The 24,256-nt window shown below is 44.8% G+C and overlaps 1 protein-coding gene and 1 long non-coding RNA gene across 6 annotated transcripts in view; one reads left to right on the forward strand and one right to left on the reverse strand.

Annotated features, from left to right (window-relative positions):
• LOC142585655 (myotubularin-related protein 9) overlaps positions 1 to 24,256 on the forward strand; it is a 57,024-nt gene that overhangs the window by 1,733 nt on the left and 31,035 nt on the right. For 2 of the 5 annotated variants that reach the window (XM_075696578.1, XM_075696579.1), the window contains 7 exons: positions 9,498 to 9,660; positions 10,022 to 10,181; positions 10,277 to 10,428; positions 11,779 to 11,907; positions 14,163 to 14,319; positions 14,421 to 14,525; positions 21,111 to 21,200. In XM_075696578.1, the coding sequence (XP_075552693.1) occupies positions 9,498 to 9,660; positions 10,022 to 10,181; positions 10,277 to 10,428; positions 11,779 to 11,907; positions 14,163 to 14,319; positions 14,421 to 14,525; positions 21,111 to 21,200 (956 nt within the window). Of the gene's footprint in view, positions 1 to 9,110; positions 9,273 to 9,497; positions 9,661 to 10,021; positions 10,182 to 10,276; positions 10,429 to 11,778; positions 11,908 to 14,162; positions 14,320 to 14,420; positions 14,526 to 21,110; positions 21,201 to 24,256 lie in introns of those variants that run through there. The other 3 variants (XM_075696580.1, XM_075696582.1, XM_075696581.1) reach the window with 2 other exon arrangements.
• Positions 1,157 to 8,841, reverse strand: LOC142585657 (uncharacterized). The gene is made up of 3 exons (XR_012829120.1): positions 8,711 to 8,841; positions 7,263 to 7,481; positions 1,157 to 1,272 (listed from the first exon to the last, which is right to left on the reverse strand). It is a non-coding gene; the product is annotated as an uncharacterized LOC142585657 (long non-coding RNA).

A 24,256-nucleotide genomic window follows, 5' to 3' on the forward strand; every position in this document is an offset into this window, starting at 1 on the left:
CAACCTCGCCGATTCCTTGCCCCTGTCATTTATTTTGTATGCATTACCAAAATTCAACTTCGTTTGCCTATTGAATGAACGAACCTGGCAGAAGGGATGGGGGCGAGGAGGTATGAAATTTCTGCGAAGACGGTTGTTGTTGCCGTAAGGGATGACATGCGGACAATACGTACGCATATTGACATTGTGACAAGGTGTACTGTATACGGTACACCTTGTCGCTACAGCTGCAGCAGCTGCAGAGTATTGCATATTGATCTCTTTTTTTTTTCCACGCATTAAGCGTTTTGTACATGAAAATTAGCGTTTTGGTTATACATTTTGTTGTACCAATTAAACAGAATGATTCCGGCATCTAAACTGCGTTTTCTTCAGGTTGGGACGATAGAAAGGTCGCAGCTATATAAACATGGAGCGTACGTCAAATTTCGAACACACACTAGCTTTTAATTCATTTTCAGTATTTTTTTTTTGTTGCAATAACCATTATACAGACGCTCGAGGTACATTTGCGCCGTTGCCGTTGGCGTGCTGTCACAGTATCGAGGCGCATGTGCGGTTCACGCGTGGAACGTTCGAATGTCTCCAGAGTCGCGCAGTGCGTAATTGGCTGCAAAAGGGACGAAGCCAAGTGGACACACCATTCAGCCCCGCTGAATCGGCTCTGCAGCAGAGCAAGGGCAGCGTCTCACCTTCTGCTACTGGCATGAGTCTTTTGTGCACAAACATTAGCGTCGATTGCTGCCGTGCGACCGTGCGCTCGTTCCAGTCAGTGCTCCCGCGTTCGTAGCCGTCATTTAGTAATTAAGAAACACAGACGTAACCAATTTTACAGCGAAGCTGTTAAGGGCTAGTTCCCCCAATATCATGTCCGTGTATGGACAAAACTCCCAATACGTGGGCCGGCCCCGAAGATAGTGCAATGCCGGGCCGCCGCGGCGGAGGTGAAGCAGGCGTTCAACAATCCCCATACGTGGGCCGGTCCCGAAGATAGTGCAATGCCGGGCCGATCCGCGGCGGACGTGAACCATGCGGCACTCCCCATACGTGCGTAGATCACGAAGATAGCGAAATGTCGGGCCGACCTGCGGCGGAGGTGCAGGTTTAAGTGGCCCACATACACAGGTTCGCTGGTCATCCTTCTTCAGAGAGGAAGGGCACTGTTCTTTTTTTTTTTTCCTTTGGCTTCTGAAGTGCGTGTTCTTTTTTAAAGCGTAAACATTCTTTAGCGAGTACCCCAGCAAAATCTGTCTGTCCCATGACGCCATATATCTGCAAAATAAATGCATAATTGGTTAACACATGTAATCGTTATCCCAGTGTAGTAGTAGATCATTGGTAATGTTAGAAAAAACAAACTAAAAAGAAACTCTTCTGAACGGGGGGGCGGGGGGGGGGGCGCTGCGATCGCCAGAGTGTGAAGACGTGTCCCACTTTGGCTCTTCGATGTTTTCTTTTTAGCTTGTGTTGAACTACCATTCTACGTGGTAAAACATTGAGCAACGACACTGTGAGCACTTTCTGTGAGTGTGGTGTGCTTTTTCGCGGCTCCAGTTGACGTTTTTTTCTGGCTACGAGGACATTTTCGACGGCGACCCGCTGACCTAAGCCTAACCACGTCTGGGCCTAGCCCGAGTGCGGCCTCGGCGAGGCCGGCCAGGTGAGCACAGCATCATGTCGCCACCACAGCAACATTCGCACTCGAGTGGACCCAGCGCGGGAACTCCATGCTCACCTCAGCTTAGAGACGCCGAAAAGTTGAAGAATAGCCCCTCCAAAATGCAGACAACGCGACGAGCGAAGCGCGCAGAGAGCGTCGAAACGCCGGGTGAACGCCGAGCTGCAGCCGAAGACGCCGTGCCGCGTCCCTCGATGGAAGAGGCCAGAAGGAGGGAGTCGCAAGTGAACGACCAAATGGATATTCAGGATGACAGCGTGGACGACAACGATGATAGCAATGACGAAGACAACGAGGAGGACAACGGATGGTCCTTTTTCAGCAAGCGGAAACCAAACAGAAAAGTCAAGCCCGAACAGCTTCGCCTCGAGCGGGTAAGTCGACCTCATTTTGCACTCTCGATCAGGCCACTTAACAAGGTACACGTCCATGACATACCTAAGCAGGCTATAACAGCAGCACTAGAGATGACGGCAAGAAGTTGGGAACTTGCAGAATTATCAATTTTCCGCTACGACCCTGCAGCGAACTGCATAAAGGTTACTGTCAGGGATGAAGAACACGCGAAGAGGCTTGCGGCGCTGACACGATTAGCTGAGAAAATGAGCGGTCGCGTTCGTACGTATGAAGTGATAATTGAAAGAACGCCAACACAGAAGGTGGGGAGCAGCCGGGGGGTCATCAAGGTGCGTCCCGGCCAGACCATTGAATATATCAAGGATCACTTGAGATGCGAGACGGCAACTATCCTAGAGGCACGTCTGCTCGGGAAGACAAACATGCTGCTGCTAACATTTAATACGGAATCTCCCCCAAACAGGCTCGTGTTCGATTATGAGATCACAAGGGTGCATGAGTACAGACCGAAGGTTATAGCTTGCTACAATTGTCACGGCTTGGGACACATTGCCAAGTATTGCCCTTCAGACGAAGTGTGTAAACAGTGTGGTAGAAAACACCCTGAAGACAACGAATGCGATGAAGAGCTATTCTGTGTCGCATGCCAGAAACAGGGCCACATATCGCTAAACTCAGCATGTCCTAGCCGTGCACCGAAAGACATTAAGAAAGTCGTGCAGAACATAGAAGAAGGTCAGAGGACAGTGACCTGGTCTGAAAAAGTACTGGCGGGAACATCCACACAACCCACGCTATCCGCTCACTATGAGCAACAAATAAAGGAACTAAGAAAAGAAAATCAGCAGTTGAGAGCAATGCTGCAGCAAATACTCGCACGACTACCACCAGAGCAACGAGATACGCAACCACCGCCAACGCCACGGCAACGTGAATCAGAGACGCCGGCAGACCGAGAAAAACGCACGCGTTCTAACAGTCGGGTCGGGCGATCAATTAGTCGGAAAACCACGGCAAACTCTAGAAAGCTGCAACACGCAGGACCTGCACAGACCCAGCAGAACCAGGCACCGTCAGTGCCAAAACCACTAACAGCCCAAGACTCGGCGTATGCGCAGATGTTGAGCATCCTAAGGCAGGAAAGACACACTGAGACCCAGCGCCTCGAAAAGAACCTACGGGAGGAATTTCAGACAGTAACGAATGCAATACAAACTCAGATGCAGGCGATATTCACGGAAATTCAGAGAAATATTCAGAAACAACATGACGAACCTAAAAGGCGCAAGCCAGCAGATGAAAGATGACGGCACGGCCTATATGCATCCAATGGAACTGTCGAAGTTTTACGCAGAATGGATCCACACTAAGACAGCAAATTAAAAAATTCAAACCCCTTGTTGTGCTTCTACAGGAGACAAGGGGACAATGCACTATTCGAGGTTACCGAACCTTTCAGCAGGCTACGATACGACACCAGGGCAAAGGAAACCAACAACCGCAAGGCCAAGCTGCTCTTTTAGTAAGACATGACTGCACCGCAACCCAACTGCAGATACCAGATTTGTGTAATGATTTTAGAGAAATTGTGGCAGTAAAGCTATGTCCACGCGGCCACCGGCCAATGGTTGCAGTCTCCACGTACTACAGACCCCTAACGGGCAAGCACCGGAATGACTCCTACCAGTGGCTCAGTAAGGTGCAGGCACAAGCCGGAGGCCTTCCCATTCTAGTGGGGGGCGATTTTAACGCCAAGCACCAAACATGGGGCTACGCCAAAGCTGACCCGAGAGGACGCATACTGCACGATGCAATAGAAATGTCAACTCTGGACATATGCAACACACCAGAAACACCAACCCGCATAGGGCTACACGCGCGACAACAGGACACAACGCCCGATCTGACACTAGCCACTCCAGGGCTCATAAGGCAATGGAACGTAGAATCGACGACATAGGGAAGCGACCATTTACCAATAATTATCACGCTCAATCGCAAAAAGATCCGAGAGAGGAGAGAAACGGTGCTTTTTGACTGGAAAAAATTTAGAATGGCTACCGGGGACTCTTTTGCGGACTTTGAACAATTCAGCGCTATGGTAGCGGAGGCACGGCCGGAGGCCAGGGAAACTATCCCATGCGATGACACTGCAACTCACATGGATATGCACCTTGCAAATCTATGGCGGAAGGTCAACCGCCTCACACAGCAATACCGGTATAAAGGAAAGCGTCACAAAGATCTAATGCGCCTTAAAACATCAATACCGACTCATCAAGGAATACCAACAACAACTCGAAGCAGACACGTGGCACAATACGTGCGCGAAGCTTGGCCGGGAACCCGGCCTAAGAAGGCTATGGCAGATTTTAAGGAGCCTGCTTGGGAGCAAAAAAGGCGCACCTCCTCTCGCGGAGATCTTTTTGCGAGATGAGCCTGCCGTGCTGGAGGACCGCGTCATCCACACTTTCTTCCCACATGCTGCCGAGGCGCCTCCTGAACCGCTGCCTTCTGCAACGATAAACAACGCGAAAGAGGAGCTAGACACGCCCTTTACGCTGGGTGAACTCGTAGCAGCCCTTGCACAAGGCAAAACGAAATTAGCACCCGGGCACGACGGAGTGACTTGGCAAGAACTTCGAAACCTCAGCAATGAAGCTCAAGAACAGCTCTTAACAATTATCAATGAATCCTGGGAAACCGGACTAGTGCCAGATTCACTAAAACTATCTCTCATCTACCCCATACCGAAGTCGGGCAAAGACCACACGAAACCAGCTAACCTACGCCCCATAGCTCTAACGTCAACTGTCTGCAAATTGATAGAAAGAATGCTACACACAAGAATGCAGCACTACATCGAATATGTACAACCGGGTTTGCATCCTGCGCAGGCAGGTTTTCGGCCGAACATGGGCACACATGACTGCCTCTGGTTGCTCCGCAGAGTGATCAACCGTAAGTCTCGCAAACAGATGCCTGACTATATTCTTGCAGTCGATATGCGTAAAGCATTCGATAACGTGAAAAAAGAGGCCATCTTACAGGAACTGGCAACCAGGTACCCTAGCCAAAGAACATACAATTGGATACGTAGCTTCCTCCAAAGCAGACCAATCCAGCTCCATGGCAAGGCACCGGGATGGAGTCCGAAGACCTATTACTTGGATAGGGGAGTGCCCCAGGGCTCCATCCTCGGACCTATGCTATTCAATCTGGCCATGACACGTGTGGCAGAAAGTCTTGAGCGAGACACTTCAGCCCGTTTTACTATTTACGCCGACGATATAACAATATGGACGGAAGCGGCGGATTATTCCGACATACAGAGCATGCAAACTGAGCTGCAAGCAGCGATCCTGAGCCTTAGCAACACTTTAGATAACCTCGGACTGCAACTCTCGCCAGAGAAGACAGAATTGATCAGCGTAGACGGAAAGAAAGCAACCAATGTAAACAAGCAGATCACTTTACACATCGGCCAAAGCGATATTACGTCGGCCAATGGACAAATTAGGATTCTTGGAGCACAGATTGCTAGCTGCAACAGCCCCCAGCTATGGATTCGCACACTAAAGCAAAAATGGAGACCGCTGTTGCACATGGTTAGACGAATATCGAGCAAGTATGGCGGAGCGCGTCAGAAAGCGTGCCAAACGCTTGCAAAAGCGGTCGCGGTTGGAAGGATTCTTTACGGGGCACCCTTGTACGAATTCTCTGAACGAGACCTCGGCGACATCGAAAAGTTACACAGGGCCACCCTCCGTACGATCACTGGGCTACCAAAGCACACGAGGAACGAGGACCTGCTCAAGCTCGTAGCGATTCCACCCATACGGGACATAATCAGTGAAGCACGAATTCGAATGCGATCCCGGTTGGAAAACACGACCCAAGGAAAACAGATCATGGCATGGGATAAACAAGTCCATGCGAAGCCAGAGCCCGCGGAAGCGACCATAACGCCACCATGGGAAGCACCACTGGGCATACGGAGGCAACAACGCCCTATCGCCAGACGAAACGCGGAAGCTAGAAAAATATTTGAAAAGAGATTGGGATTAAGCACGCCGCAGCACACCACTGACATCTACACGGACGCTGCAATCACAAACGACATAGCAAGCATGGCCTGGGTTAGCACATCTGCACCCCAACACAATGGCTATCACACATGTCAGCTTCCTGGGGGTGCAACCTTGCACGCTGAGCTCTTAGCTATATGGGGAGCGGTCAACACCATTCCCATTGACATGGGAGACATTGTAGAGCAGAGTGTGCGAAATAATTATCGGATCCTTACTGATTCGTACGAAGCAGTGGCCGAATTAACGGGGCCTACGACAGATGATGCGGTGGCCAACGACACCAGAAAAAAGCTAAAGAGAATACAGGACAATGGGACAAATGTTGAAATCCTATGGACACCGGGGCACACCGGCACGGATGGGGGAAACGCAGCCGCTCACGCAGCTGCCGCGCAAGCGGGTGGGCTTGATTACGCGTACAGCTCCCCACACTCCATTTCCTCGCCAAACCCCGTGGACCAAAATCCATACCTAAAGATATTGGCTGCAGGCTCTCCTAGCAGAGCACTGATGCATTACATTCGTACTAAAATAAAAGCAGACAGTAAACGAAGATTATTAGAAGCTACACCAGTACATTTGTTTGACGACAAGGGCGGGCTTACCCGCACGGAAGAGGTTTTCTTGAATAAGGTTATGGCCAACGCTGCATACACACCACACATACTTGAGAAATGGCACCAACCCAGACAAGCTACGATTGCGAAGACTTACACCCGATGTACACATTGCCAGGAGTCATGCAGAGCAGACTTGCAACACCTCATTTGGAACTGTGCAGCTTTTTCACAAGGGAGATCCAACATTCAGCATCTACTACACGGAGACATTAGAACACTAGGAATTACAATACAAACTAACCCTGAAGCACAGAAAGCCATTGCGACATATGGCAGACAAAGTGGCCTGTTTCGAGTAGTGTAGAGGGGGTCGATCAGCCCATGTGAGAGCGGCGGAACTGAACATGCACCTGAGCCTGCATAAAGCGGAAGATCCCAGACTGAGATGAAGTGTTTCAGCCAACAGTCTGGGTACCCACATTCCCTTCCCTCCAAATCCCCATCAGCGGCCTAGAGCCGTCCCCTTCCTTAAAATAAAGGCTTTATTCATTCATTCATTCTGAACGGGATTCGTACCATGGACCGCAGCGTGGCAGGCAGATGTCTATGTCGGCCACATTACATTCATGGGAGTGAAAGTTGCTTTGGCCTCAGTTTACATCACACCGGGTACAAGTCAAAGGTCATTAAGAGGTTTCTCTCCATTTCCTTAGTTTCCTACAGTCCTACAGTAATACGTAAGCGTCCTTTGGCGAGTACCCCAGCAATATCTGTCCGTCTCGTGACACCTTATATCTGCAAAATAAATGCATAATTGGTTAAGTTAACGCATGTAATCAATATAATGTGCTATAGTAGATGATTGGTAACACCAGAAGAAAAAAAAAACACTGGTGAGTTCGCCGTCACCGCGTCGAGGTCGTAATTAAACAGGAAAATAAAGGGAAAAAAAAAGGAAGCTGTGGTGCGACAAAAAAATTAAAAGCCTGTTGTGACAGCCTTTCGGCTCAATTGATATCTGCAAAGAATTCAACGTGCACTTAGTTATCCCTACGTGGATGAATGCGAAAGCACTGCGGCCACCGCGCGTTGCTTAGACATTATGCCACAACGCAAGGTCGTGGGTTCGACTCCCAACAAAGGTAACGCGTTCGAGTGCCTTAATTTACTATACCTTAATTAACTTCGCCTAAATTAGCACCAAATGTCGTGGACTCGACTCCAACCAACGGTCATGGGCTCGCCATCGGCGGCCACTGAAATGTCGGCAACTGCGCCGGATTTTCCGCCTCATTAGCCATATAATGCTTTCGCATTAATATAGGCATAATTGGTCAAGTTAGCCCATGTTATAACAGTGGATGATTGGTAGCGATGGGTAGACGTGCATAAGTTAGCTAAATAAGTAAGCAAAAGCGAAGTAGCATTCGAGTGAAAGAATGCTTACGCATTAGTAGTCAATTCTCAGAATTTCCGTAGCATTCTTTTTTTTTTCATATTGTTTACCAGGAGGCCTGGTACGGAGGATTCCTGCCAAGGGGAGCGGAGCGACCAGGGGCGTAGAGCGGGGAGGCGGTTAGGTAGATGCCTCTTTAACGGTCGCAGAAAAAGAGAAAATAGCACACTATAACCGCTGAACACTATAACCGCTACACGCTATAACCGCTGCACACTATAACCGCTGGAACGCGCTGCAAAGAACTTCTCCCACATACATCATCTACCTCAAACAATGTATCAGCCACCTTTAGAAAACGAGACACTTGTGGACGCACGTACATTTGGGATTCCCAACTAATGTTAGCCAAGCTGTTCAGCTAAAAAAGAAAAGAAAAAAGAAAGAAAATATAAGAACACGGTGCAAGTTACGATATTAAAGCCGATGGTGCTCGGTTGTCAGAATTCTTGCGATCGAACACCGTAGGTCTTGTTGTGTCTTGCGTAGTGTTTATTAAATATTGTTTTTACTGAACAGCTTGGCTAAAGCTGGCTGAGACAAAACTGCCAAGTGTTACTTTCCCTACCTTTTCTTCGGATGTCTCGACACCCGCAGCGGTATGTATATTCTCGACTAGCATTCTGGCTCCACAAAGTATGACGTTTCTTCTTCTTCAAAAAAAAAATAATATATATATTCATATACTGTGCAACATACACTCAAGGTCTACGCCCACTTATGCGACTACACGACGCCGTGCAACGAAACAAAAACTTGTGGATAAAAATGCGCATGCTTTCGGACCCAAATGAATAGCATTCCCACAGTATCTTGCGCCAAGGGAATTATTAACGCAAGGCACTCTTTACCTATACTGCTCCTTATAGCAAAATATGTCCCTGAGACCAACGTTGACGCCTAGTAGTTTTGATTCCGGTTCTGGTATAAAAATTTATGTGGCTCGCTGTAAGTTGAAAGTACAGAATCCATAGTCAATTGAAGCCACAAATGCAGCCAGACGCGAATGACTGCATTGGATATCGCGGCCTGTCTCATCTACCGCTTGTTTATGTTGCTATGATGTTTGTCGTTGGATGTAAAGTGCGGAATATACCGGAAATGCCTGTTTAAGACGTACTAATACATTGGTAAGCGGTTAACTTCATTATGGAAGTACAGCGCGATGGAAAGCAGAGCGTTGAAGCTCTTGTCGGTTGCTAGTGGGCGTCGCAGATGTTGCCGCACGTTTGTCGCAGCTGCGGTTTTGCTCTATTGAACCTCTTCGCAAGATATCTTCCTAATGCGTGGAATTCTTTTCGTGCGTAAAACAGCGCTTTTTGCGGCCCTGATGTTTATCGTCTTTGTACTCCTAGATCGAAGCGGAAAAAAATGGAGTTTGCAGAACTGATCAAGATCACCAAAGTTGACCGTGTAGTTCTGCACGCACCGCTCTGCACAAGCTTTTCGGGGACGCTATCTCTTTCGAGTCACCACTCTATATTCTCTTCGCGCACTGATGACGATAAGGAACTATGGGTACGTATACACTTGGTAACAACGCTGTCATGAACAAGTTGACATAAATGTGCCACGTGCGGATGTTCACGAATACCTACAAGCGCATGCTGTGGCACGTTGTCAGTGTCACGCACGTACAGCGCTACAACTTTGAACTTGGCGGATTCATCCGCGAAACTTCGAGTTTGAACGCTTCACAGCATGGAATAAACGAGGACGAAGCGACTTTTGAGACACGAAAGCAATGTCTTTTGGCCAGTTTTATTTTTTTCACACTCGCACACTATGCATAAATGCTTGCACTGACATGCTGGTTTAATGCTTCCATTTCCACCAGTTGTGATTGCAGCTTACTTCAGAACCCCCTCTGTTTTTCCAGTTGCTGCACAGGATGGTTGACACTGTCGAACGAAGGATTGGGGCCCTATCTGGGTCATTGTTTTTGAAATGCAAAGACTTCAGGATAATTCAGCTCGATATCACTGGTGTTGAAGCTTGCAACAATGTTGCAGACACGATCGAATGCCTTTCTGCATTAGGTAAGGAAAAAGTCATTGTGACATAAACCATTGGCTTTTGCTCTTGTAGATAGCCCTGGGCATAACATTTCATGCCTCCTGTCTCTCCTCTGCAGATAACCCGAAATGGTTTCATCCATTCTTCTACAATCCATCTTTTGTTATAATGGAGGATGGGTGGTCAGCATTCGCAACAGAGCAAGACTTTGCCAAAATCAAGCTGGTCTCAGATGATTGGCGGATATCATCTGTGAACCAAGATTTCTCGGTGAGACGTTTGTAGCATGTTACACTGACATATCCTGAGTAGTTGCTTAGAAATTCTCAGCAACTGGTCTGCTTGGAATCTTAGTTTAAAATATTATTTAGTGGTGCATTTTACCTAATAAACTACTTGAAAACACTATGTGTTTATGAGCAAATACACAAATATTTGGTTACAGCAAGTCATGATAGTTTAACACAAATTTAAGGAGGACCTCATCTGACCACTGAGCAATGGCTCTGTGGTTATGACATTCTGCTGGTGAGCATGAGGATTGGGGGTTTGATTCCCAGTATCAGCAGTCGCATTTAGATTGGGTTAGAATGTACAAACACATGTACTGTGCTTCAGGTACATTGTAAAGAACCCCAGGTCATTAAAAATTTATTTGGTGCCACCCACTGTTGTATCTCTCATAGCGAGGGAGTTGTACTGGGACATTAACCCTGCATTTTTTTTTCAGTCTTTGAATGTTTTGTCATAGACATTCCTTCCTAGCAGTCAGAGCCAAAAAGCACTGCTTAAGGACACCAGCGTGCATGAAAGTAGCCTAAAGGGGCCGTATGTCTGATAAGAGAAAATGCTAGTCACAGAACCAAAAAAAGCATGTAAAAAAATGTGTGTGTGTGTGTGTGTGTGTGTGTGTGTGTGTGTGTGTGTGTGTGTGTGTGTGTGTGTGTGTGTGTGTGTGTGTGTGTGTGTGTGTGTGTGTGTGTGTTTTGCATGACAAAGTTGGGCAATAGCTCCCATCTGTAACAAATTCTTGCTTAGTGCAAAGAGGTTTTCTTCATCATCAAGAAACTTTTGCAAAGAAGCTTCCGTAGTGACTTTTCACATGAAGACAGGACAAAGAAGGAAACAAACACAAACACTGTGCTCGTTTGTTTGTTTCCTTCCTTGTTCCATCTTCGCACAGTTCACTTAGAAGTTAATGGGCACCAACAAGACCAGCTAAAAACCTCTTGTGTAGCACTCCCCTCTTACAGTGACTTGATTGCTGATCAGTTTTGTTAGCATGAACCAAGCAAATTGTGGCACAGCAGTGTCCTGACCACACAGTGAGACTTTTTATAAGTGTAGAGGAAGAGCAGCTGGCTGTGATATGATGATTTCCTCTGTGTTCAACACCACACCGAGATCATTAAGTTAGCAGCAATTAAATAAATGGAAAAAAGGACAAATATTACAATTACTCTTTTAAGGTTATACAGTAACGATGTGCATGTTAGAGTATATCTGATGACAGTGCCTTATGAGACTGATTTCTGCCGTAAAGAAGCCTGGTCTTTATTTGTAACACCTAGCTTTAACACTGTATCTTTTCTTTCTCCACTCAAATCCTGTTTTCAATAGGTCTGTCCAACCTATCCTGAACAAGTGATTGTACCTAAGAGGATAGAAGACAGTGTGCTGGTTGCTTCAGCTTCCTTCAGACAGATGGGCCGTTTTCCGGTGTTGAGCTACTTTCACAAGAAAGCAAAGGTTGGTGACATATGTATCGCATCATTAAATCCAGGATACGTGTACAACTTTCCAAAAAGGGACCAATGTATTTTGCCATAGGGAATGCTGGGCTTTAGGTAGTGACCTGCCTGGTTCTACCACCAGTGGCATCACATGATGTTAACTACACTTTTAGCATTTTAGGTGGATGGTAAACGACCTCATAGTTAATACCAAGCCTTCTATGTTGTCTCTTGCAGCAGATGTGTTGCTTTTGGACATTATTAAACCCAATAAATCCACCAGTTAAACATCCAGCAACTGCTTTTGCATGATGTTGCTTTGTTAGGCTGATGGCAGTGAGTGTCTTTGGCTTCATTCCTAATCAGCTGCACCTTTGATGATGCTTTTATGCTTGAAGTGTATTTCAGCTCACACACAAAATTAACAGCTTGTCTGACAGCATTGTGCTATTCTGAGGAAACTACTGCTGTATACAGCTAATATCTCTGTGCTGCTGCTGCTGCTTATTGTTGTAAAGAGGCCTTGGTGCTTTTAGGCCACACTCCCAGCATTCCTTTTAAAAATGCAAAATGAAGTTGACCACAGAAGAAATATAATTACGGTAAAAAAAAAAAGATTATACCATACTGCTCTCTGTAGCAACAATATGGTTTGCACCTGGCCTGTTTTAGACATTTACCCACGGCATGAACAGAACAGACTGGACACAAGGGAAGGATGACATAAGGCAAGCGCTGGCTCACCACGGGAAGTTTATTGCTAATAAATTGCATATAAATGAAAAAACTCGTGCATGCACAAATTGTCAAAAGTGGAAGTGCCAACCAAGAAGATTGCAACACACGCTAAAATCCCACCAGGGACAAGATTGCAAGTTCTATTCCTACATGCATTGAGGAAGTGTATTTCTCTGCTGTGTACTGCTGTACTGCTGGTACTGGCACCCCACTTTTGCATGTGTTGCCACTTCTTTTGATTTTATATGCCTCTGCTATGAGGTGGGCTTTCTTGTCTTTGTTGTTCCAAAGCATGCACATAGAATCAAATACAGCCACACAACTACATGCTGAGCAATGCAAAGCCAAATGTACCTGACCAGCATCCTTCAATCTATAAGAATGTTCTTGCAACTGCCATTGATACATTGACATGTTTGGGTGATTTGACACTTTCTGCATGGCAGCACATTCTTATAAACCACATTGTCCCTGCTGGCATAAGTCTTGATCTTTGTCTCATCCAGTATATACTGCCTGGGATGGCGTATGTATGAGCTCTATTATTTATATGTTATTTATTCACAGTAAACTTCCAGTCATGAGTCAGCGCTCATGTCATCCTTCTCTCGTGCCCAGTTTGTTTTGTTCACACTGTAGGTGAAGATGCATTTGTACTGACTCACCCAACTAGCTATGGTTTTGGACCAGCACAGTAGGATTTTCTTTATGTTGCCAGTTTAAGTAGTAGAATGGAAGCTTGTAAAACAGTCTGTAATGCAGAAGCAAACATTTCCGTTTGGGTGCCTGAATGGATGCTGCTGAGTTGTTCTTTTAAGAGTGTTCAGACTCATCAGAAGCTCCATGTTTAAAGCTTCACTTTTTTTAGAGGTAGTGCTGCACCAATGTGTTGGCAAGACAATTAGACATACATGATATTAGCACCTAACTTGACCTCACTTAAACATCTCGTCTCACTTTCAGAGATTGCTATCAATGTATTGTGTAATCATGATGATCAGTTAAGAAATTAAGAGCCTACAGAGAGTGAGGAAAAATTTGACACTATAATGGGCCAACACTACTGATAAATTACTGCACCAAGGTCCATTCGAGCTATTTAAGAAGGCAATGAAACAGCACAAACAGCACAATGAATGAAACAGCACAATAATTGGGCCAACGCGAGTGGCGAACACACAGAGCAAAAACTGTGCAAAAATGGCTGTTGAGTTTTAGGGCTGTGTTGAGTTGAGTATATTAAGTATGCCTCTGCGAGCACTTCTGCAGGACCCATACTACCACCTATTGTATCCACTGGTAACTAGGGAGCTGTTCTATGTGCTCAATTGGTCAAAAATCGCGCTAGCAGCACCAAAATATACTCAACGAGGCTAGTTTGTCAAAATCAAGAAAAAACAGTTTTGTCCAGGAAGAAATTCAGCTCGTCAGATGCCTTTAGAGGATTAAGAAGGGCAGAGAGGTGGGCCAGCGTGTGTTAGGAGTCTGTATGAAGCATGTCTTAATGGCTTATGCTGTTATTGCTCCCTGCAGACGGCACTCATGAGGTGCAGTCAGCCATTGGTTGGAACCACGATGCGGCGTTGTAATGGGGATGAGGAGCTGCTGAAGTCTGTGCTGATGGGTGGAAAGAAGGGGTTCATCATCGACACCCGAACACAGAATGTTGCTCAGTTAGCAAAAACAAAAGGTAAATCTAAATGTGCAACATGCCACACTTCTCCCTTTTCAAGTGTAATGCGCCAACTGGTGCATGTTTCGTGAATTAAGTTGTGCATTGAAAACTTTCAGGTGGTGGCTGTGAGCCTGAAGTGCATTACCCAATGTGGACGCGCCTGCACAAGCCAATCGAGCGCTATACAGCCCTCTTGGAGTCACTCTCCAAAGTGGTGGAAGGTGAGCCTCGAGTTTCGACTGGTGTTTCCCGACACATTGGTGTGCTGCTCATAAGTCTTTGTTCTGGTACTTTAGTAATCCTCGTTGCCCTTATCTGGTTGAAGGCCTACCTATATAACAGAATTAGCTTAGAGGGGTTCGTTCACCTTGCGAGTACATTTTCATGCTTAAATGGTGGTGTTGGCAAGGTGCATGCAAGTTGCATAACAGCAGCTTGACCAGTCCCAGCTGCCTATGAAAAAGCCTGCTGCAGAATTGAGCATATATCGCTGTTGCAGAAATTTTACAGAACGCCTGGAAATATACATAGTTTGGCAGCATTAACGATATTCACTCATACTCACTCACAAATTATTTTTTGCTTAGGGCTCTCTAGGACTCAGTCTCACAAAAATTTAAATCAGCTGAGCTCACTCGAACTAGCATTGACCAAAATTCTTTTGAGCCGGGCTCACTTTGAGTCAGACTCTCTAGAATTCTACTCACGTGAGCTCACTTCTACTCAGATTCACCATAGTTTACTCAGTTGGGCTGACTCGGACTCTCTCATTGGAACCTGACTGAGGCAGGTCCACTTGGCCTGGCTATCACTTGTTCAGGCTTTCTCATGAATTTAACACATCAAATAATAAAAGACCTTCATACACGACTAAATATAGCATATGCAGAGGGATTGCAAATGCGAAAACATTTATGGAAATGTACACACAAGAGTCTTCAACATAAATGAAAGGTCCTTATATTATGTGCATTACAATGCCTTATAAAAAGCAAGTAGTAAGTACAATGGGAGATCTTTGCAGTACTGGAAGTATCTTGCGTAAAAGGTAAGTGGTTCGGACAAATTTTGTAGATATGTAGAGTACAGCTACAGTAAATCATTCACATCACAATTAGTGGGAAGCGTCTCATATTAAGAGAGCTGTGGGCAATTACAAGTTACCTTCCTCCATACCCATGCATTTTCTCCTCAACTCATTTGCCGAGCAATCGGGGCTAAGCTCCGCCTTCACTGGCTCTGCGCCACGTTGTGTCGTCTACTTCCGGTTGTCTTGGAGCTGGTGCACAAAGCCTCTCCAATCTCTCTGCCAGCTTCCTGGCAGTTGATCCCAAGCAGGAGCTATCGGAGCAGCGTGCATTACAAGTATTCTGTCGCAGCACCGAGCGTGTCTGGTGCACCGGTAACCACAGCGGAGCTGCTCGTTTTGACGGATGGTCGGAGGCGTAAGCTAAAGCACCTCTATACTACTACCGCTGTGGCCAAGGAGCTTTAGCGTAGACTTACGTGAGTGACCTGATTGGTCTGCACAGCCACCTGGTCGTGTAAAGCTTAACCAGCCAAACAAAGAGCTAATATTGCTCTAACCAAGTGCAAAAGATTTTAAACATTTAGAAAAACAATGTGTTCATGATTACACTCTTGCCAAAAGTTTACGCCAGCAGCAGAGTAGAATCCACTTTGTTAGTGCTATATTAGTTCTGTGTTTGGTTGAGCTCTGTGCCACTAGGTGGCTGCACCGTGCAGGCCATTCTGAAATCTTTGGATTGTTCGTGTTTGTGCCTCCGCTCATCCCGTGAAATGCTCATCCATTCCGATTGTGCTTGCGTTCACCCGAATACTGGACAAGCGAAGCACCACTGTGGTAATAATCCTAATTGTGGTAGTAATTGCGCAAACGCACAAATTCTGGCGCCGATCAGATACCGACAGTCTGCTCGTCTGCTGCCTTGCAGAGGGACATGATGTAGCAGTTTGACATACTGCCAGTTGCTATGTTTGCAGCCCACAACGTAAGAAGGGCAAGCCATGGTGCTTGCAAAAAGAAAAATCGAGGCCAACGCTGACTTAAAGCTCTCGTCAACACAGAGCACGTTGTAACAGAAGCAGACACTTGCTGTGTGCCGGAAGTCTTGAGTGTAGTGGTAAATTGTCCTTGTGCATTCTGTTTCTGTTACTTTCTTTTTTTTTATATAGAAACAAGTTAACTAACATTCCAACTACTACAAACAACATTTGTTCGCCATAAAATTGGAAAAATTATAAATGACGTGCCCTGGGCAGCCAATCAGATAGCTCGCCCTACTGGCACCATATGGCCACCTCGCGTCACTTGGTCAGGGGTGGCTGAAAACTCAGCTGAGTGGCACGCTGCGATCGGTAGTGATGTACATTTTTAAAACCTTATAATAAAATGCACGCTTTATGCAGAGCACTTAGATGCGTCAATTAGTGATCAAAACGACCTACCCTAACGACTCAGTACACTTGTACAAAATCGCCAAATCGTTTCAAGATCCATTTAAGGATAAAATCTGCTAAATGTATCTTTAAACAATATTGAAATTCTTATTGGTGTGTTTGTGCAAAAGTGCGTGCAGCATGCATGTGCGTTTTTAGCACCTCAGGATAGAAATCTTTTCTTTCTTTCTTGCACTTTGTAGTATGAAGGCCTGCCTCGTAAACAAAAGTAGACGCTGCTAACATTGTGCACAAATATACCTTCACTTGATGTAGTGCCACTGCCATCTGTGCCATCTGTGCCATCTGTTGGCATAGATGGTGTGGCTCACTGTATTGCTTCTTGAGTTGTCGGACATCATGCTACGCATTGAGAATTTCATAAGTCCTGGTTGATCCAAAAATCAATACCGCAAGTGCAGATTCACAGCTCCAGTAGTGACACTGCTAACATCCATATTTGCTGTCAAATGCACTGAATCTGAGCTTCATACATGGAGGAGGGAAAAAAAACCTGAAATGTCACATGATCAGCTTGAAGCCTAGTCATAAAAATACTATAAAGGAAAAACTCATAGTAAATGGGCCCTCACCGCCTGATATGCCAGCAGTGCTTCCTAGCTGCTGAGTGCATGGAGTGTATAGGTTTTTCTAGCGAAATATAAGGACAAAATGTACTCCTTCACGTAGTATTCTCATTTCCTATACATTGCATAAGCATACAATTTTCTTATCAGCACAGTCAAGAGTTCGTTTCAGTGTACCGCCAGAATACTATAATGGTGCTCTGAAACACCAATAAAGCTGTTCTCATTTAAAATTTCTGCTTGGTTTCACATAACTTCAAGTAATCTCACAGAAAAACTGATACATTTCAAGCAGCTAACATAAAACGTTCATTGTTTGTAGTCATTCAGTTTCTCACACTACTTAAAGATAAACTTGTTTTAGTGACTACATTTTACTGCAAATTATCTAAAGCGTGCTCGGAAACACTCAATGAAGTTTCCATCACATCACAATCTTTATTTATTCATGCTGCAATTGGTCACGCTTTTGAATAGAGAGTGCGTAACAATAACGGATGGTGACAAGGGTGCCACTAGCAGTTACCACATAAGCAGTGTCTTGTAAAGGTCGAGCAATGGTGGAGGGCCTCCAGTGCCTACGCTTTGAGTCATCGTGCGGATAGGCCCCAAAGAGAAAGGTAGTGGGGTGGCATTAGAGGATGCTGGCTTGCCAAGGCTAGCAGCTTTGCATCACGCTTCCTCCTAGTTGTTTTTCTTCCTCCATGGCACCAAAGCGTACTCGTGTAAGCTACATTGCCGAAGTTCAATCGAACTACAATTCATGAGAGCACTTCTGAAAGTTTAGCTCACCTCGTCATTCTCAGAGGTTACACTTAACACTGAGCATTTGGAAAATCAATTCAATCTGTAGGAGCAACAGGGTATCAGTAATTTATATTTGACGTCACTTATCCAGCCATCAAGACAGCGTGTAAACCAGCTGTTTCAGGATTTCACGAAAGGCCCTCAGCCCGCGTTTCACCTTGCCGACTGAGCAAAGAATGGGGTGGGCAACGACGAACGAACCAGGTATCGCCGGATGATTTCTTTCTTCCACAAATTCCAAACCAGTTTCTTTGAGGCAGAGTTACTGTGGGTTAGGGATAGCATGGGCATGCTATTGCAGCGGAGTCGACGATGTGATTTGCTGCTGGACAGTCTTCAGATTCCCTAGTCGACTCACCTAGGGAAGACGGCAGGATTAAAGCAGATACTTTTCGAGAGTGAGGACACAGGGTCCTGATGTGAACTGAGATGTTTAACTTGCCCCTGCATGGAGTGAGCTTCCGCACTGGAGCCATGTGACTAAGCTAATACACCCTTTTTCCTTCATTTTCTACAACTTGATGTCGTAGTCGATGGGCACGGTGGATTCCATGCCCTGAATGCCACCCTAGCCTCAACAACATATGCTATGTGCATGTGCCCGGATGTTGCGCGCTTCCCAGCGAACCTTCCCCAACTTCCCTTCCAAACCTGCTTGCAGCATTCTGCAGAGGTGTGAATAGTAAGAAAAGGAGAAGCAGAGGAGATAGTAGGAGGGGGCATTGAAGTGCAACATCAGTCCACTGTCCAGACTTCGGGGCATCAACTTGTGTTGCTGGTGCTGCGCTATAAACGTGCATAAAACTGATGTGCACGCTTTCTGCCAGGGGTGGGGAGATGTGGGGGAGGGGGTTGTAAGCGCGGCATGGAGCCTCACGACAGTGCGAACGACTGACATAATTTTTTATTTTAATTTTATGCACCTGTGCAGCGTACGCAGCGCACTGCATTGTGTTGCTGTTGCCACGACTTTAGCATTGCTTTAATTTTTAGATTGGCAAAATAAGCAGAATTCACTCACAAAATTTATTATTTTCACAGGGCTCGCTGGGACTCACTCACCAAAATTTTACTGAGTGACAGTCGCTCGGATTTAAATACATCGAAATTTTACTCAGCTGGGCTCACTTGGAGTTAGGCTCACCAAAATTCTGCTTAGCCGCGCTCACTCAGACTCAAACTCACTGAAATTCTACTCGGCCTGTCTCACCCAAACTCATACTCACAGTTCAGTCTGAGAGAATAGACTCATTGGTGGGTTTGCCAACCTATGGAAATATATGTGATGTAATCTAGTACTTAGCTTTACATTGTGCTAAAACAGCTGTTTTTTTCAGTATCCCTCTTATTCGCTCATTGAGATGAAATAGTTTTAGAAACAGTATCTTTCTATGAATTTGAAAGTAAGACCAGGTCTTTAAACTTCTATTTAAAGTCCCTCTAGAATGTGTCATAGACTGCATATGTGGAAAACATTACAGGCTGCATTTTGTCATTACCAGCACTACCTTAGTACATACTAGGCTGTGCTACCGCCACTATTAAAAACTATGACATTCCTGATAGGAATAACCACCAGCTCTCGCACTTGTGTTTCAGTTTGTGAATCTCATGGGCAAAAATTGTCTGTAAATTAGAAAACAAATTATTTGTAGCTATCACACAAAATTCAACTTTTTTTCATAGGCCTGTGTTATGTGGTACATGGTAGAGTGAATGATGTAGTGTGCAAGGTGGAACCTGGATATTGAGTTTGCGTGCTTGTCACTGTTCCTATTCTCCAGTTTGTCAGTTTATCTGCACTTTGTTGTCTTACGTTAGTCACATTCCAGTTCATTTCCAGAAACCCCCTGTTCTTAGGTTTGCTATCGTGATGTTTGGAAAGTTCATGTGTTGTGTTGCATATGTTCACCGGAAGCATGAACTATGTACACGACACTCTGGTCCACATTTGCCTTTAATAGAGGCACCTGGCGTGTTTTTCAACCGTAAAACGGGGACTCAGCTGCGCTTTCTTGAGTGTAAGTTTGGGGCTTCAACTTTTCTTTGCACCAATTGCTTATTTGTTAGGACTAAATGCCAGAATGTTTGTTTAGATATCTTGCTGCAGATTATAGTAACTGCCGTGCTTGGATAGGTGCAAAGCCATCTGCGACATCATATTCTATATCTGTGCCTGTTGGGCGCATCAAGCTTTGCAGTTATTTGGCTATAGAAGTTAACCAACACGAACGTAACAATCTTCTAGTAGTAATGTGTAAATTTTGATGAAATTACAGGTTTTGCAGCTTTTTTGAGAGGAATATGTAATGTAAGAATAAGGAAATTGTGATGCTTCGCATTCACTTCAGCAGTGTTATCATTCTTTGCTGTAGTGCAGAGTGAAAAATTTATGCACATGAAAAATGTTTGTTGCTTCTGATTGCGGGCACAATGGCATCATCTTTAGAGCTTGAGAAAAATGCAACAGCGCATGACTTGCCAGTAAATCTCGGTGAACCTGAGCTATATGACGCGACTCACCAGTTAATCACGACACACAGAAATAGAGATGTTAATGACCTGTCATCTTTTTGCAGCAGATAAGGAATATAAAGTGTCAATGTGGGGCTCCATTGTTTTCTTCTCGCAAACGAAATGAGGAAGAACAGCTTATGCTACTTCTACTTTTTCCACAGTTTTCATATTGGGTGACTTACGTAGTTGTGCCACTGGAGACGAACTTCACAATTTGCTAAAGTTGAGCTTTACTTCAATTCTTTGCATTGCTCTCTTTTTCTCCACACTCATCAATACACTTAGTAAATAAGCAGGGATAGTAATGATGAGTTCTTAGGTTGTGGGCTCTGGGCAACTTCACTCTTGACTTACAGCAGTCTCTCTCTCTCACTGCTTTCTTTCTTGCCCTTCTTTCTCCTATATTTTTTTCTCTTGGTTTGCTTGCCTCTTGAGAAATCTACCCGCTGAGTGACGGAGTAAGCACTAGCCCGAATGGAGCAGTGGCGTTAATGAGCAGCTTGCCATTTGTATCAAGATGGAGAGGCAAGTTTTTATTTCACTTCTGCCAGACAGGCCAGACCCGCATGCTCCTCTGTTTGGCACTGTGTAATCTGCCTCTTGGAGAATGCAGCGTCAGTTTCGGTTGCGCTTGTTTGGTGCATGTGTATTTTCACTTATACCCTCCCCTTTTCTTCTTCTGTTGGGATTGCGTAGATTGTCTGAGCGCAACGTCTCGAGTCATTGCTTACTGTAACGTGCTGAGTCATCACTTGCTCCAGTATTGCGATTCATTGCTTCTTGTTGTACTCATACCGTCGCTTTCCCAGCCCCTCCCTTTATTTTTCTTTTGGAATAGCATCAAGTGCTTATGCTTCCTGTGTTATCCTCCTGAGGCCCAAGAAAACATTAGCCACACAATAAATCTTATAGTTGAGTTGAGTGGTTGTAGGCTACTGGTGGGATTAGCCTTGCAGTTGCTACCGGCAATTGCTCCACAGTAGTGACACTTAAAATGTATAAATTGCATAAATCATACACAGACCTCACAATTACAAATGGTCTCAAAAGAAATCGAGCCACTTTACTGCTCCGCATTCACACGGGCTCTGCTCGTACTCCTGCGTGGATCTATAGGACTGGCCCGGCTTTGTCTCCATTATGTTCAATGTGTGGTGTGTGCGGTGACATAGAACATTACCTTATGTGCTGTACTCTGTATAAAGCGGAAAGGAGTGTGTTATTCGGGTCCCTCAAGAAGACAGGAATTCCTCACAGTTCTCTTCAGGACATTGTTTTCCCGCGCGGGAGCCAGTTGTGTAGGAAGGAGGTTTCTCGCCTTCTTTTAAATTACCTGCAGGGCACGGATTTGGCCTCCACATGGTGAATAAATCTTATAGTCAGCTTTTATTGCCAAGCAGTCTTTTACAAACCTGATAAAATTCACAGCTTGACCAAATGGCACACGTACGTGTGCACAGCATCATTTTCGTGTGCATAGGCAAAGAGATAATCTTTTAAGTTTATTATGTAAAAAGAGAATGCATCTGTTTGCCTAAAAACATGGATAAACCTAACCACACCGCTTTGGATAACAGCGCCATCTTATGCCATTAAAAGTGTACTTCATGGCATCTTTCTTTTTCTTTTTTGTCATTGCTGTTGATAGAATAGTCTCACTTAAAGCAGTATCAATTGTCTTAAACACTGGTGGTAACAAGAAAGATCCACATGGACCTGCCTTCAAGTTATAGCTGGATAAATCTTATTACTGCTTCTTCTTCAATTTTGCAATAAATAAAAACTTGTGTCCATGTGGATGAACATGAGGGCTCAGGAGGATAATGTAGAGTTATTTTCCACTCCCTCTCTCTGGGTCTGAGTGGTCAAAAGAAACTCAACGCTGTGTAGCTTATAGATAGTTGGTGGCCAATTTCTCGCTGTGAGAGCACAGAATTTATAAACTGAGCATCAAGAATCATTATGCCACTGTGCTTTCTGCTTTGTGTTTTGGGGTTGGGCATGGTCTTGCTAAAGCATGATGACTCGGGATATTATACTTCTTTTTTCTTTAACGTTTTTTTTTGCCTGTGTCTTGAAGCATGGTTTGCATAGCATGTTGTAGAAAGATAGCCGTGCACAATCTGTGTGTGTGTGTGGTATGGTTACTGTTGGTTGTGGTCTACATTTGAATCACTAGTACTGGACTTTGCAAGCAAGAAAGTGACAACTACATAGTACAAATTATGACATTATTTCACCAACTGTGTTCTCTTCCAAATGGATATGAGTGGTTAGAAACCAATCTCTACCTAAATCAACTTAGGCCACCAGAAAATTTGTAACATCATGTTGAATTTAATGTAATTGAACTGTGCAGTGATGTGATGGATACGCATCTGTGTAATTGATGCACAGCATGTTAGGTTAGAGAAAGTGCCTGATTATTATTCAGGCAGAATTGACCTCTACACTTGAGCAGCTCTTTCGCACAAAGGTAGGTGATACAACTCATCATGAAGACGTCCACTAAAAGAGTGTGGACACAAATTTTGTTGGTTAGTTGCAAGAATGATAGCATAGGTTTCTGAGCCTTTACAAAGATTCCATCAGCCAAATATGATGAGGAAAAACCTGCTAAAAGATATCTTTTCTCAATTTTGAAGCCAATGAATCCAAGCTGACTGAGATTACCAGAGATTTTTCGAAGTTGCCACCCTCATGACGTTGTTCTCATGCAAGAATTGTATCATATCGTGTACCTTTGTGTGCCGTCAGTGTGATGTTGCATTTAAGCCTCCAAAATAAACTTACTGAGAAGGCTTATTATAGGCACACATAAGCTCATGGAGGTATAGTTACTGATAGTCGGGTTCAGCAGCTGAGCAGCCAGCTGTCATTGAAGCTCTGTTAGCTTAACACCTCCATGAGATTGTGTACACGAAATGTTTCATATGAAGGGTTTTTGAGTGTGCAATATTGAAATGCGAGAATGACGTGGTCCAATTGTCACACTAAACTGTTCATCACATACTGGTGCTTTTGACGTCCACTGCTGTGGTCCTCAAAGACGTGTGCACTGCAAGAAAGAAAAACAATTTTCAGGCCAAGAATTTCTCACCTGTACTCATTATTACCTGCGTAACTTGAAATGAAGCAAAAGAGAGAATGCAGGACGACAGGACTAAAAACTAGTCCACCAGTCTGTTTTTATCAACTGGTTTTGAGTACCTTGTATCTGATTGGAGGTATGATGATTGCCAGTATACTGATTAGCTATTCCCTCTGTATGACATGCACTGTACTGTTGCAAATAAATTGAATTGAATATGAACAGAACAATACAAACATGAAACCAAGAAATTAAAGACCTGAACTGGTTCATTCCACATAAAAATTTGGTTCTTTTAAATATAACAGTGTGTCCCTTATCTAAGTTCTAAGCAATAGTAATATCTCATTAACTTCAAGTGCAACCTTCTGATACTGTCGTTCAGATTAATTTTCCTGTTCGAGATTCATTTGTGTATGACAGTACAGAAGACATGCAGTTTGCTGTGACCTTCCTTTTCTCAGTGTGACGAATTCAAGTATTCCTGGAT

The sequence above is a fragment of the Dermacentor variabilis genome, chromosome 6 (assembly GCF_050947875.1).
Source record: "Dermacentor variabilis isolate Ectoservices chromosome 6, ASM5094787v1, whole genome shotgun sequence".
Classification (NCBI taxonomy): Eukaryota; Metazoa; Arthropoda; class Arachnida; order Ixodida; family Ixodidae; genus Dermacentor; species Dermacentor variabilis.